General features: G+C 55.3%; 1 protein-coding gene across 1 annotated transcript; it reads left to right on the forward strand.

Moving 5' to 3' along the window:
• The first annotated feature begins 6,768 nt into the window (after nt 1-6,768).
• MYL2 (myosin light chain 2) lies at nt 6,769-14,969 on the forward strand. The gene is made up of 7 exons (XM_070628961.1): nt 6,769-6,960; nt 8,167-8,256; nt 10,593-10,668; nt 11,772-11,876; nt 12,629-12,707; nt 12,794-12,842; nt 14,654-14,969. The coding sequence occupies exons 1-7, from the start codon at nt 6,958-6,960 to the stop codon at nt 14,750-14,752; spliced, it is 501 nt and encodes a 166-aa protein (XP_070485062.1). The 5' UTR covers nt 6,769-6,957; the 3' UTR covers nt 14,753-14,969.
• Nucleotides 14,970-15,809: the final 840 nt, after the last annotated feature.

Consider the following 15,809-nt stretch of genomic DNA (forward strand, 5'->3'; position numbering starts at 1 on the left):
CCTCAAGAGCTGACGTGTACCGACCCCTCGCCGTGGGCCCAGCGGTGTTCCGGCATTTGACGAGCATCCCTTAACCCATTCAAACCTCACAAGAATGCTTTGAAGGAGGGACCGCTATCGCCCCCATTTCACGGATGGGGAAACCGAGGCACGGTTTTCTGGTGCTGCTTGCCCACACTGACCCCGGTCCACGGCGGGTGCCCCATCGAGGTGGCTGACCTGCCTCTGCCAGGCACCAGGCCTGGCCCACCGGAGGCTGACTCGCTGGAGAAGCCGCCTTGCCCGCTTGGCGGCTCTCGCTGACGCCTGGGGGCCCTGACACGGGGAGATAGGCGCTATCACTTGGTGACAGGGCCCATCAGCCGCCCCGCTCTGGGCTGGCAGGGCCTGGCGTGCCTCTGTCTCTGGGGAGACGGCTGACTTCACCACCCCTTAGAGGGGCATTCCCCCCAGGCCAGCTAACCCGCTAAGCCGGCAGCCTCCCGTGGTATCATAGTGGCACTTATGTGGCACTTTCCTGTGCCAGGTTCTGTCCCAAATATTGTATTTTACTAGGTTAACTCTTTAACTTGCTGATATTAATACACGCGCTCATTTGATCTGCTGAAGAGCTTTACGAAACAACTGTGTAGAGACAGGTTTCCTTTTACCTTACAAGGTGGGGTACGATGACCTCGACTTGAATTCTGGGAGCTAAAGAGGAAAAAGCGCCTGTAAACGAAATGAATTAAAAAACCCCGCCAGCCGGAGCTGGATCAAAACCTCTAAAAGGCTCGAAAACCGAAAAGCCGCTGGCTCCCACCGCCTCACACACGCAACGCGAGGTAAAAACAGGAGGAAATGGCCAAAGTCGCTCAGAATATCCCACTCGGTTCTGATTTTCCCCTGGTGACTCTTTAAATCCTCTTTTAAAATATAGCTAATCCTTTCCAAAAAAAGTTTGTTGGGTTTTTCTTTGTTTTGTTCTTGGCACCCTGTTCTGGCTGGTGGTGCCAGTGCAGAAGTGCGTGACCTGGCTCCACCACCGGCTTCGCGCTCGGCCACAGGTGGGAGGGCATGCTTCCATGCTCGGGGAGGCGGGAGCTGGCACTTCTTGAAAGGTCTGCAGGGCGCATCGTGGAGCCAAAAGGCCCAGGTGACCATGTGTGTGTGTGTGTGTGTGTGTGTGATGATCCCATTAACATGAATAAGTGAATTTGTATGTGCACGTACGTATGTGTGGTGTGATATTCATGTGAAAGGTGTACCTTTGTGTTTGCAAATCAGAGACAGACTGAGAGAGCGAGAGAAGGGGAGCAGTACAACGTGGGCTCCTGGACCAGATCCTGGAACAGAAACGAGGACGATAGTGGGAAAACCAGTGAAATCCACACAAAGTCAGGAGTTTAGTCAGAAGGAAGGTACCGACGTCAGTTTCCTACTTTCACCAACGTCCCCAGGAAATGCAAGATGTCACATTAGGAGAAGAGGTGGGGGGGGGGGTGGAACATGGTAACTCCGCGACTTTTCTGTAAATTCTAAAATTCTAAAAAAAGTTTGGAAGGAATTTGCTAAACTTTTGGAACGGCTAGACTGATTTAGGATGCCAGAAGTAAAAAAACAGTTACTTTTAGGGGTGTTGACGGGGCGGGGCACCTGGGAAAGCTCCGGAAGCTGGAACGTCTCTGCCTCGACTCGGGTGGCGACAGGGTGAGGACACACGTAAAAACACCACACGGGGCCCCTTAGAGACCTACACTGTACTGCAGCTAGACCTCAACCAAAAAAAGCAAAGAACTAAAAAAATGTGGGAGAGCCTTCACAGCAAACCGCAAAGGCCGTCGCCCCCTCTGGGGAGCATTTGGCCTCCAAGACAGAAAGAACGCTTTTTAGTCAAAATACTTCTGTAACGTTTCGAACCGTTTTATAGTAAGAACGTATCCATCCATGTTGTATGTTCATTTGACTTTTTATGGACAAGCAACGCGCAGACAGAGCAGGTCACAGGTCATGAAAGTACGGCCGGTCAGATCTCCCCCAACCCCACACACTGTGCCGCCGCTGCCCCAAAGGGCCCCAACCACTCGTGGGCGCCTCAAATTCCAATTTAACTGGACATTCTGTATCTTGCTTTTGCTAACCCTGCCGACCCCACAGATTCACTTGCCTGCTCATCCATATAGTGTTTTAAAATTTAAAATGTTCACGTTTACTTTAGGAGCACAGGTCAGCCAAGCAGAATCCTCAGCTTATAGGCACCCCAAGCCTCCTGACTGTCCCCCTCATTCCAAGCCCCCTTCTCCCCACAGAAAGCACAGTCTGCCTGGGCAAAGGCGCTGGGTCCACGTTCAGGCGGAGGCCGTGACCCAGAGGTGCTCCCCGGCAAGCCCCCAGATGGGCAGAGGAGAGGACTGTGCCCCTCGAGGATCCCCATCCACCGGGTTACAGCACGTTTTCCAGGCCTGAGAAAAGGCTAGAAATGTCCCCGCCTCAAGTCGGGGCTCCCAGGTCTGACAGTCAGGCACCCCAACCAGCCACGGCGGCTACGCTTTCTCGAGAGCTCGCGGCGCACGGTCCGACTTCACCCTCGTGACAGCCCTACGAGGCGAGTGCTGTATTCTCCCCATTCTACAGATGGGGAAACCGAGACTCAGAGAGAGAAACCTGCCCAAGGCCACACAGCGAGCCTGGATTCAAACCTCGGTTTATCCGATTCCAAAACCCTGAGCTGCCACACGAGGCCGCCCTGAGGAAAATGAGAAGCAAACACCCTCCGGTCCTGGATCTGGCAGGGGATCGATACCTTGGGGCCCCCAGCCCTCTGTCCTCTGACTCCTCGCTCCCCAGGGCTGCCAAGGAAAAGTCTGATGACAGTCAGATTTTTTTCTCACTGGAGCTGTGTTCTTTCTGCCTGAAATACATCCGATTTCTCTTAATCTCGAGAGTCCGCGAATTTTACCAGGATGCGCCTGGGGTGCGTTTAGCCCTCATTCACCCAGCACGGAGCCTGGGAGTCCTTCCCATCTGCAGATTCCGCTCTCTCCTCGGCTGAAGAAAGTTTTCTCGAATGACCTGCGTCCTCTCAGCCTCTCCCTCCGGGATGCTCCTTACGTGCGTCTCCTCATCATTCTGCTCTGAGCTATTCCCCTCTCATCAGCCTCCAGGCCACCACCCGGATCCCAACAGGAACCATCCTTTTCTGCAATTCATCCGCTTCAGTTTTTAGTTTGGAAATCAGGCCTTAAAGCTCTTAAGAAGACACTTTTGGGTTTCACTTGAATTTCGCTAAGTTTTTTTTTTTTAGTTTTATAGAGTAAATCAATACTTGAGCTTTAACAAGTAACCAAATTAATACACCAGCACAGTTTCAAAAAAGAAGATGATTGCGCCACATTACAGTTAAGCATAAATTTCTACTTTTCTCAAATTTAAACTTATGATGCGTGTGTCTCCCCACCCGAATGAAGCTTTACTGATGTCCATCAGGCCCTTAGAACAGGGCCCTGCACATAGTAGGGCTCCAATAAAGGGATAAGTAATTAATGTCCTTTGAACTGGGGCTCAAAATCATCCTTGCTTCCAAGCGGTGTATGTCTACAAGCATTGCTGACATTTTCCCCTCTCCTCACCCCTTCTTTTAAAATTGTCAGTAAGTAATTTTTAAAATTGTCATTCAGTAAAATGACCTTTTTTTGGTGTAGAGTTCCATGAATTTTAACACTCTTAACTTTTACTGTTGTAATCAATATTGCTGAGCCGTCAACCCATTTCCTCCAGCTGCTCTTTCTCTCTAGATGTGGTCAGCAGCATGACGGTTCCCCAGAGATGCCCGCGTCCTAACCCTCAGCTTCCGTGACTATGTTACCTAACCTGGCAAAGTGGACTTTGCAGATGGGATGGGGGGTCTGAAGATGGGGAGACGGTCCGGATTATGCAGGGGGTCCCAGTGTCATCCCAGGGGCCTCAGAAGATGGAAGAGAGGCTGGAGGGTCAGAGGGCCTGGCGCTGGGGACTGCAGCGCTGCCACCAGGAGCCAAGGCAGGTGGGCGCCCCAGAAGCTGGGAAAGGCAAGGCCCGGACCCCCTCCTCAGGAGCCTCCAGAGGGAGTGTCGTCCCGGCAACCCATTTCCAGCGTCTGACCTCAGAACCGCGAGGTGATACACTGGTGCTGCTGTTAGTCTCCAAATTACAGTGACACACTTACACCTGCGACAGGAAGCTCATGCACCAGGTTGGTTTTCCGATTGTTCTGGAAGTTGCTATTGCCATGGTTCCGCCCCGTGTTGTCCTCTCTGGCTTCCGAGCAGCTCGGGCGGGGACGCAGGCCTGGCTGCAGGAGGCCACCGGCCGCAGAGGGCCAGCGGGGCCTGGGGGCCGTGGTTCCAGCGGGCGGGCAGCCCCCAGCCCGCAGCCAGAGCAGCCCCCTGCTGCACCCGGCCCGGTGCGCCCTGGAGGCCGATAAGGAAATGCACCCTAAGTCTACACAGGCCCAAACCCCAGGTATCCCCAGAGTCTCCACTCCCGGCCCCAGGGGGGACCCAACCCGCCGGTCAGGCGCGGCTCTCTCCGCGGAGCCCATCCGAACCCTCAGCCCGGGGGCACAGCCCCCCGACCCACAGCATCGCGCTTAACCCTCCCAGCGCCCAAAGGGGGCGTGTACTCCCAGGGTCTCCATCTTCCGGAGGAGGACACTGAGCCCCAAGAGGCCCGCGCGCCTGCGTGACCCCAGCCCTCCAGCTGGTGCCCGGGGCGCCCCCACCCCCTGCCCTCCCAAAGGCCAGGGGAGTAAGGCGCGTCTTAGGGGGCTGGTGCCGGGTGCCCCTAGGGACACACCCACCCACCTCCTCTTGAGGGCCTGAGCCCACCCCCACCCCCACCTGCCCACCTTCTACACATGCGCCGTGGGGGGAACCTGGACCATGTGCGGGCGCCGGCCGCTGCTGGGGGGTCTCGGATAGGAAGGCTCACCCGTCTGTGTGCGCGGGTGTGTGCCTGGGTGTGTGTGTGCCCGTGTATGTGCACGAGTGCACAGGTGTGTTTTTGTCTGCGCATGCGTGTGCATGTGCGCCCGCTCGAGTGTGTGTGTACACGAGCCTGTGCAAACATATGAAAACACGTCTTTTGTTGTTGAAGATTCTGTTAGAAGAGGCTCCTGGGCAATTCTAACCTGTGTGCGACCCGAGAGAGGAAAAAACCCACATCTCTTTTGGCCACCACAGTAGATGGTCCTTGGGTTTGTGCCCCCAAAATTGAATTTTTTGCCCTTAGAAGGGAAGTGAGTGACGGCTGCCGTTTACTGGGGCCGCGTCTCCTTTCACCCTTCAGAAAATCTCACAAGGAAGGTCTTTTTATCATTCCCACTTTACGTGCTCAGAGAGGTGGAGTCACTTGCCCAGGGTCACACAGCACTGGGTTCCAATGCAGTTTGGTCCCACTCCCCAGCGGGAGGCGCTACACCCCTCCACTCCAGGGCCTCCCCCATCTGAGGCAGATGGGACGTTCCAACAATTGCCACCAGGCCCAGGGGAGGAGGGCAGAGTCTGTCTTACCTGTTTATTCACTAGTTCGTTCATTCCTGGGGCATCTTGCAGCATCCACAGAAGGTTCCAGCACATCAGGCCTCCTGAGAACACATCTGTGGACTGACTTGGTTGATGGGATCTCATTCCGAGGTGGTGCTTGCTGGCCTCGCTCCCAAATCAGGATGGCCCTGGACGGGGCAGCCCAGGGACTGGTCACACATCCGCCCCTTGCACACAGCGTCCCGAGGACAGGGCGTCTGTCGTTGGTGGCGGTCTCCCCGGCACCAGCACCGTGCCTGGCACACCGCGGGCTCAGCCACCACCTGTGGCCACACCACTGGGGACGGTCGAGGGAACCTCCTCCTCAGAGGCGTGGACTCGAGCCCGGCGCCCATGGCCGCTAAATAAGGCCACGACTAGTCCCAGCCCTGAGTGCTGGCTTGCTGGGGCCCATGGCGCCTGCGAGGCCACAGGAGGACAGCCATCCTGAGAGAGTGGTAACTATAACGCCATTCCGAGAGCCTAGACCCTGGGGGCAAATGGGCCTCCACTCCCTGCTCCAGCGCCACGTGACGCCAGGCACCTCTCTTTGCCTTTCAGCCTCAGTTTCCTCATCTGTGAAATGGGGACATGGAGGATAAAGGTGGTCTCTACCACACTGGGTGGTTGGGAAATTAAATATGAGCATGAGATGTGTGTACACGGTGCTGGGCACACAGAAGCATCTGGTAAGTAAGAGTCGTTTTTTTCAGTCAATCAACAAACATTTGTTGAGCAGCTACTTTGTGGCCATCACGAGCTGGGAGCTAGAGAGAGAGTGGTGAGGAAAACTAAGGAGGACCTGGCCTCCTGAGCCGGCTGTCTACTGACCCTGAACAAAATAACTAAGTGGATTACACAGTATGTCAGGAAGTGATAAAGGCTGTGGAGGGCAGGGGCTGGGGAGGTCCACTGAGATGGTGAGATTTGAGCAAAGAGTTGAAGGAGGCGAGGGGGTGATTCTTGCAGCTGTCTGCTGGAAAAGCATTCCAGGCAGAGGGAACTGCAGGTGCAAAGGCCCTGGGGTGGGACCCGTGCCTGATGGTGTTAGGGAATTTTAAGTCTCCTCTCCCCGCCGTTTCTTTCTCAAAACTGACAAGCACAAGTGTCGCCCGCCCAGCGCTGCAGCAAGCCTGCGGCATCCCCTCCCCCTGCCCTGACCCGGCCGCCTGCCTCTTTAACCTTGAATGCCTCTTCGGGTCTCACGTGTCCCCGGGTGGCGAGTGAGCTGCCTGACTTCAGAAGAACGGCATGGGGTGGGGGGGCCTTAGGTGGTGTCCGCCTCACCTATTACTGCCAAAAGCGGCCATGGGGTTATTTTTAAACCTGGAGAGGAAGTATTTATTGTTCCCGGGCGAGGCGAGCGGGGCAGCCGGTGGGATCCTTCCTGGGGAGCAGCTCTGCATCCTTTCCAACCATGGTGAGTAGCGAGGGCTCGAGGTGGCAAGGCAGGTGGGTGAGAGGGGATGCCACCTACAAGCAGGGGCCGACGGGGACGGGGAGAAGGCAGCTCTCAAGGGCCAAGACCCCGTGGAAAGAGCGCTGCTCAGTCAATGCCCGGCAAGCAGCAGGGAACGGCCGCTCCCGGGGACTCAGAGATGGAACACGAGCGTTGGCTTTTTTATGGCTTGTCTGCTGACCTCTCGAGGAATCGATCGCTCCCGGGGGTCGCAAAAGGGGACTGAATGCTTTAAAGGATCAAATTGTGGTTCTTTTCTCCTGTCCAGGCAGCTGGGGAAAGAATCTGCTTGTCCTCACCTTCTGAACGGGCCACTTTAGGACCTCTCCCCCCATGCTGTTTGCTAAGGTGTCCCCCTCCTGAAGTGGGAAGCCCCCCAAATCAGGGTCAGCGAAGGGGAGTGTTTGGGGCGCAGACTCGAGTCCGATGCCCCAGTTCCACTCCGGCTCAGGTTTTTGGTGACTGTGTGACTGCGGCAAGTGGCTCACCCTCTCTGAGCCTCAGCTGCCTCCCTAGTAAAATGGCGATGCTGATAACGGCATCTCCTTGACAGAGCAGCCAGGCGGATTCAATGAAACAGCGTGTGTCCAGCGTTCCAGCGTTTGCTGCAACTATTTAAAGTCAGAGAGGGGCGGGTGGGGAGACGTGTTGCCTTGCTCTTCTCCGCGCCGTTTGCGTGGCGTGAGGACAGAACATTTGGGAGATCTCGCTCCGTTTGGATCACGGGAAGATGGCGTGTGGGTGCAGAAGTGGTTGGGTTTTAACAGCCTGGAAAAAGTGTCCTTTCATCTCTGTGTTCCTTGGGGTTTAGCGAGCCTGACATATTCCCCCCCCTTGATCGATGCTCCTTCTGTGCGTTACGGAACCTTCTGTGAAACGCACTGAACAAAGAGGCCGGCTGATCTCGAAGCGTGGCCTCCAGCCCAGACGCACCTCCATGTCCCCACTTTGCAAAGGATGCTTCAGGATCCTTAGCCACCAGAACCGGGTGCCTTTGAGACCCGTCATTTCGGGTCCTGTAACCCTCCAGCATTGCCGCCTTGAGACGGCTGTGGGCACCGGCCCCCCGTCCACTGACGAGCAGCTGAGGCTCACCCAGAGAGGGGCCCTCACCTCCTTTTCTTCCCACTTCTGACTTTCAATCAATGCGTTTTTTCTCCCCGCCAGTCACCAAAGAAAGCCAAGAAGAGAGCAGAGGGCGCCAACTCCAACGTGTTCTCCATGTTCGAACAGACCCAGATCCAGGAGTTTAAGGAGGTGGGTGCAGCTGTCGCCCGCTTGGCCTGGGGGGAGGCTCCGCCCGTCAGAACGAGCCTTTCCCCCATCCCATGTCCCCTGCAGGGCCCTCCTGGCCGGATGTCTTTATCCTCCAAGCAACCCCACATTTGGGCTGTGTGTGCACGTGAACCACTTCCAGAAATTATCTTTAATAGCTTTGCTGATCACGAAAGTAAAGCCTGTTTCTTGTTGAAAATGTAGGGAAAAATTTCAGAAACCCACAAAGAAGAGAATAAAAACAACCTACAATTCTGTGACACAGAGACGATCAGTTAGCGTTTTGGTTTACACACGTCAAGTCATTTTTGTGACATACGTGTACAGCCGTGCACCTCGTAAGGATGTTTCAATGACGAATCCCATCTAGGGCGGCGGTCCCGTAAGACGAGTACCGTGTAGCCCAGGTGTGCAATAGGCTGTGCCAGCCAGGTGTGTGGAAGCACACGTGATGACGTTCGCATGACGCCATTGCCTAGTTACGCGTTTCTCAGCATGTGTCCCGTCGTTAAGTGACGCACGGCTGTATATTTGTCGCACAAAATTATGATCTATGCACACTGATTAGCGCCTGCTGTTTCCTTCCAGCAGTTCAGCACCGATGTTTCCTATGATTTCTTTAACCACATCCTGGGGTTGGGTGTCACGTGTGTGTAGCATGCTTTACTATTATAAATAACACACCTTCGCCTGCGTCTCTGGTCATTGCCTTGGGGTAGATTCCTAAAAGCAGAACTGCTGGGTCAAAGAATCTTTGAAAAAAAAGGAACTAAACCAAGTCGGCCTGCCCTCCAGAAACGCTGGGGTTAGACTGGAAGGTTCTTTCCCCACATCTCCATCCACACTGGGGTCAACGTCTAAGATGCTGTTTTTGCCAATCCGAGGCGCGAAAAGAGCGCCCTTTGGACTTTAAATGTTAGTGCCCCGACTGATGAACACCAGGCAGGTCTGAGGCCCTGTGGCATTTGCCGGGACTCTGCCTTAGGGAGCAAACTGAAATCCCCACTAGGCAAGGTGCAGCCACTGCCCGAGGCTCCGTGGAACAGATTGAATTCGTATTCCAGCCGCGGGGGCGGCCCACACGAGCCATCCACACTCGCCCAGCCCTTCGGAGCACAGGGCGCTAGAGGCAGGGGTTTCCATCAACGGGGAAACCATTTGGGGCTTCCAAACGGGACACGGACGCGTCCACCTTCTGTCCCCACTAACATTCACGTCACAGGAATGCGGGGCCCGTAGGCCCCCAGGGAACGAGGAATTCCTGGATGAAATGTCCTATCTGAACTTGAGACAGTCCCCTTCCAGGGAGAGAACACCCCCCTCCCCTCCCCTCCCCTCCCCGTCCCCCCCTCTGGACCAGATCAGCTGCTGGCGCGTGGGCAGCCGGTGCACATACTTGGAGCACCCAGCTGCGGCAAAGAACTCCAAAAACGTGGCGCCCGTCCGGCGTTTGTGAAATCCCCGGGCCTTGTCGGAGCTCTCGCAGGCCCCCGGGGAGCTGGCGGGGAAAGACTACCAGGCGGGGCGGTCTTACAGATGACGTGGGCTTGGGAGTCGGGGGACCACATGAGACCCCAGCTTTTAACTTGTTTTTTTTTTTTCACTAACAGCTTTATAGAGAGAGAATTCACAGGCCATAAATTCACCTTTTTAAAGTAAGCATACAATTCAGTGTTATTTACTGTCCTCACAGAGTTTTGCAAGCATCACCACTATCTAATTTCAGAACATTTTCATCACCCAAAAAGAAACCTCATACCCATTAGCAGTCTCTCCCCACCCCCGCCCGCGCAGGCCCTGGCAGCCACCCGTCTGCTCCCTGTCTCTGCGGATTTACTGATTCTGGACCCTTCATAGAAACAGAATCATGCAATATGTGGCCTTTTGTGTCACTCGGCCTCTGTCTCAAGGTTCATCCGTGCTGTAGCGGGCGACAGAATTCTCTTCATTGCTACACACTGTCCCCTCACAGGGCTGCCCCACATTTTATTCATCACCGTCAGCTGATGGACGTGTGGGTCGTTTCTGGGTTTGGCTGCTGTGAATATCGTTGCCACGGACGTTCGTGTGCAGATTTGCGTGGACACGTTTTCAGTTCTCTTGGGTGGGTACCCAGCGATGCCGCTGCTGGAGCATGTGGGACTCTGTGCCCGACGTTCTGAGGACCCGCCAGACTGTGCTCAATCTTTGACTCTGGAGCTGAGGTCTTTCGATGCCCCCTGAGAATCCCAGGACCCACGTCCCCGGGCCCGTGGGCAGCCCCTCGGCCCCTTCCCCTCCTCCTCCCGGGCTGACCAGCCGGGCCCTCCGTCTCACAGGCCTTCACAATCATGGACCAGAACAGAGACGGCTTCATCGACAAGAACGACCTGAGAGACACTTTTGCCGCTCTGGGTGAGTCGCCCCCCTGGGCCGGCAGGAAGGGCTCCTCGTCCCACGCCCACAAGGGTGGGAGGTGGCACCACTGACAAGGGGGAGAGCTTGTCATTTTCCAAAGAAAGGGCTCCACCACGACTGGCCTTTAAGACAAATTTCAGAGGATAGGAAAGAAGTGTTTAGCCTTTAAGTGTCTTCGCATATCTTTTATTTTTCTTTTAAAATAACTTATTTGTGTCACTTTGAATGCAATGCCAGCTCCTAACAGAAAACCTGGAACACTCAGAAGAGTATAAAGGAGAAAACAACATCACCTAGGAGGCCACATTCCACTGTGAATGTTTTAGCCTCGAAGTCTTTTTAGGCACGTCCCTTATGTGTGTGTTTTCAACAACTGGAATCATTCTATTTTGGATTTAGCTTTATAAATATGCCATCTCAATAGTGTGAGCATGAGTGCATAGAGCTTTTTCAAAATATTCATGTCCAAACTGCCACCACTCACACCCCTTCTATCCCCACCCCTGGGACTCAGGGCCACCATGAATAGCTGTGCGGGTTGTGCACTGCACAATTCTACTGGATACTATTCATATTTGTAGCCAGTGTCGATTTTTACATTTAAAACATAAATTATCTTAAGACAGGTTGGCTTTTTCTAATTTTCACGAGGGTACCACATGGGCTTGTGGCAGGGGATAGAGCAGGTATATGAGAAGATAAAAGCTGTGTACAGCAGCAGGTACAATTTGAAAAAGTTCCCCCGAGTCATTCTGATTGTCTCTCCCACCCACAAATGAGAAGGGCTAATTTATAACGTGGGCATTTCCCATTGGAGTAAAATATTAAAATGTCTGCGAAAAGTGGTCCAGGTTCTGAAGACACTATTTTAAAAACGGGTCACCCCTCCGCACATCGGACGTCTGGGTTGTCTCCAGCTGTCGGGCTGTCATAAACAGGGCCGTGGAGAACATCTTCTCACGGGGGTCTCCGCCCCGTCCACGCTGTCTCCGATTATTCCTAGACTAGATCCCCGGAGGCGGGATCACGGCACAGACGTGGGTGTCCCCCGAGCTGCGCCGTCCCAGCTCGGGGCTCTGAACCTGTGTCTCCCGCCCTAGGGCGCGTGAACGTGAAAAACGAGGAGATCGAGGAGATGCTGAAGGAGGCGCCGGGCCCGATCAACTTCACCGTGTTCCTGACCATGTTCGGGGAGAAGCTGAAGGGTGGGCTCGCACGCGTCCGTGTGCACATCCGTGTGCACATCCGTGTGTGCGCGTCCGTGTGCGCGCGTCCGTGTGCACACCCGTGCGTGCACATCCGTGTGCACATTCGTGCGTGCGTGCGTCCGTGTGCACATCCGTGTGTGTGGATCCGTGTGCGCGCATCTGTGTGCGCACGTCCGTGTGTACATTCATGCGTGCGCGCATCCGTGTGCGCGTCTGTGTGCACATCCGTGTGTGCGCGTGTTTATGTGTCTCCCCTTGACTGTGAGTGAAAGCGCTAGGAGGACAGCCGGGTCGGCAGATCACAGGCAGAGCCACGTTGGGGAAGAAAGACTGGAAACGGCAGGGGACGTTGCCGCCCCCGCTCCCTGAGCCAGACCCACGCTCAGCCGCAGGCACGACCTCACCTACCAGCGCTGGGGGGTCTGTTCTTAGACCCAGCCTGCAGATGGGGACTGAGGCTCAGAGATGGAAAGTCACTTGCCTGCAGCCGCACAGCTAGCTGGCGCTGGAGTCAGGATTCGAATCCCAGTCTCTCTAAATCCAGATCCGCGTCTGACCCCGGGTTTGCTCAGAAATAACACGACGCTCTGCCGGCTCCTCAAATGCCACCGGCCGCGGAGGGCAGGGTCTCTCCTCCCAGCAGAACAGCTGGGCTCTGCCCCTCCAGCTCGGGGGCGCTTGGCCCCGCCTCCTGGGTGCCCGGGCGCCCAGCGCCCCGCGGCGTGGTTCCACCCTGTCTTCTGTTTCAGGGGCGGACCCCGAGGAGACCATTCTCAACGCGTTCAAGGTGTTCGATCCCGAAGGCAAAGGGGTGCTCAAGGCTGATTAGTGAGTGGGGTCCGGGGGAGACGCGGGGTGGCCTGCTCCCTACACCCCCCACCCCCGGGCCGACACCTGCTCTCGTCCCTCTGCAGCGTCCGGGAGATGCTGACCACGCAGGCGGAGCGGTTCTCCAAGGAGGAGGTAATGGGCCCCGTGGACTCTGCTCCCAGCTCGAGGCCTGGCTCTTCCGGGGACTCCTCCCCCCACCCCCTTTTCTAAACCAGCCCTGACCCCCCACTGAGACCGACCTTGCCGTCCTTACTGAGCCCTTATCTCGCTCTACTCTCTCATCATCCTGTGAGGTAGGCACTAGTATTATCCTAACTTTACAGATGGGGAAACTGAGGCACAGGGAAGTCAAGTCACCTGCCTGAAAGGACAACACTAGCAGTAAATGCCAGGGCCTGGGTTCAAACCCGGGTCTATCTGACTCCAGGTTCCACCTCTCTCACAATGCCTGCAGACCTGGTTAGAGCGTCAGTCTCCTGCTGGAGTTGGGGAGGTGTGCAGGCTCACCATGTCCTGTCGTATAGATCGTACACTGCACAATTCTCCTGGCCGCTGTTCTTGCTGTATAGATCGTGGCGTATATACTTTTTGCAATAGTTTCCCAGCAGATGGCAGTAAAGTGTCTTGTTATAATTTTGATAAAATCAGTATATATGACTTTTTCTGGCAGGTGGCAGTAATGTGCCTGGAAGAAGGGGAATTTTTGCCAATTTGCCAAAAGTCCCGTATGAACAAGAAACTGTCCTGCCAATATTATTAATGAAGGCTAATGAGTCTATTTAAAATAGCCCCCTGTAGCCTCTCAGGCTCGATTCCCTCAAGTTCCACATTTTATTGAAAATTTTGTTTAGGGGCTGGCCTGCTGGCATAGTGGTTAAGTTTGTGCACTCTGCTTGGAGGCCCGGGGTTCACACGTTCAGATCCTCAGTACAGACCTACACACCACTGATCCAGCCATGCTGTGGTGGCTTCCCACACATGAAACAGGAAGATAGGCACAGATGTTAGCTCAGGGACAATCTTCCTCAGCAAAAAAATAAATAAATAAAAAAGAGCCAGCCTTTATATTCCACCAGCTTTGTGACTTTGGACTTTGGACAAACCCTTTAATTGCACTGTACCTCAGTTTCCTAATTTGTAAAGTAGGGACAATCACAGAACCTAACTCATGGTAGATGTGAGGGTTGAATGAGTTCATGTGTGTAAGGTGCTGACATGTGATAAGGGCCATATGAGTGTTAGCTGTTATTAGCCAATATGTGTTTTTAAAAAATTACTAGCCAATACTTTTTCAATGTGGAAATTGCATGCTTAAAAAAAAAATCTAGATTTCTAGTTTCCTTCAAAGAATCAGATTCCGTCAGTCTGACCTCCTTGCCCATGTGGCCACACTGGGCTGGCCCTGGGCAGTGGCCACCTCTGCAGATGGGCTGTGTCTCCATTTAGCCACAGTCCCCACCAGGCCCACCTGCTCCCTTAGGAAACCTGCCCCGCCCTGTTGCCCTCCGGTTTGCAATCCCTGCTTGGCCGATCGCAGGCTGGGTTCCTGGGAACATCACTGCAGGATGGCCCTGGGGTCAGCACCTGTGAAGAGCAAGGACGGGCAAGGACGCAGGAGGGCACAGAGTGGGGTGTTGACCCGCCATTCAGGCCCAACGAGTGTCTTGAGGACCCTCAGGGAGCCCTGGAGCTAGAACAGCCCTGCCCAGAGGCCCCAGGGTGGGCCCACACTCATCAGTCGCTGCGGCCCCCCCAGGAAGGGCGTGACCTCGGGCGGGTGGCTCTCTGCAGCAGCTGATGACAAGGCCTTCCTGAGGGGGGTGGGGAGTCTGTCCCCACGTCCACCACGTGCCCAGCTGCCTCTCCCCTCGGGTGCCCCGCACACAGGCCCCCCGCCCCCGCCCCGCCCCGCGTGCTCAGCGCATCCTGCTGGCTCGTTGCAGATCGAGCAGATGTTTGCGGCCTTCCCCCCGGACGTGACGGGCAACCTGGACTACAAGAACCTGGTGCACATCATCACCCACGGGGAAGAGAAGGACTGAGGGGCTGGTCGCCGGGCCGGGCCCGTCGGGGGGAGGGTGGTCCCTGCCCTCCTCTCACTTTGCCCAGGGAAGCTGCGTCCCGGCCCTGGCCTGGTGGCCGAGTGGTGGCCTCATTTATCCGCGTCCGTTGTCTCTGCAGCCGGGCTGGCTTAGCGACGCCCCCAGCCTGCAGGGGGGCCGCCCCGAGGCCGCGTGCAAATAAACAGGAGACCGCGTAGCTGCCCCCGTGTCTCTCTGCCTCCAGGAGGAAGGTACCCTGCTGGTCCCACGCAGGCGGCCGTGGCCTCGTGACGGCCCTGCCGTCATCGGGATTCAATCTTAGGGACTCCATTGAAAACAGACCTACATGGCCACTCAGGCCTGTTCCCGTCATGGCCCCCTATGGCTGGAATGTCCCCCGGACCACAGCGCTTTCTCCCAAAGAGCTCAAGTGTGTCGAGCTCGCTGCTGCACACCCCTTCCTGGAAGATTCCACTGAGAGTTTCTCCCAGGGATGTGTTTAAACGGGCCCGTGAGAGATTAAGAGGAACAGGCCTCACATGCCTGCTGAGAATATGGCTCAGTGGGCAAAAAACCACATCCGTCAATCATAAGAGGTTACTCTCTAATTTTAGGTGAAGTAGAAGTTGTCTGCACTTCTCTCCTGGCAAGATGGGGAAGGGGTGCTCACTTCTGGCCTCGTCTGAGGCCCAGGAACAAGGTCTGGGCATGAACTGACTCTTGATTTTGAGTGACCAAAGTTACTGTTGCAGCATTCAGGTCTCTTCTGGGTGTGAGAATCCCAACTTAGGAAACAAATGGGTTCACATAACTAAGAAGTCTGAGGGCTTCAGGCATAGCTGCATCCAGGAGCTCACCCAGCCATCAGAACCTGAGGAGGCCTCTCCACTGCTCTGCTTTCTTGTATGTTGCTCTGCTCTCATTGATGGGAAAATGGCTCCTGTCCCTCCCCTCAGCAATCCTAGTGGGAAGAGGGCGTCTCTCTCCCAGCTCCACACGAACCCCAGAATAGGGCCGATGGGGTCCCTGAACCAGCCCTAAAACAGGAGCAGAGCTC

This window comes from Equus przewalskii, chromosome 7 (assembly GCF_037783145.1).
Source record: "Equus przewalskii isolate Varuska chromosome 7, EquPr2, whole genome shotgun sequence".
NCBI lineage: Eukaryota > Metazoa > Chordata > Mammalia > Perissodactyla > Equidae > Equus > Equus przewalskii.

Bases quoted from the DNA above. Each gene is read 5' to 3' on its own strand.
- MYL2 (XM_070628961.1), top strand. The intron at 11,877-12,628 runs GTGGGCTCGCAC...CTTCTGTTTCAG, and splicing joins GTTCGGGGAGAAGCTGAAGG to GGGCGGACCCCGAGGAGACC. The intron at 12,708-12,793 runs GTGAGTGGGGTC...GTCCCTCTGCAG, and splicing joins GGGGTGCTCAAGGCTGATTA to CGTCCGGGAGATGCTGACCA.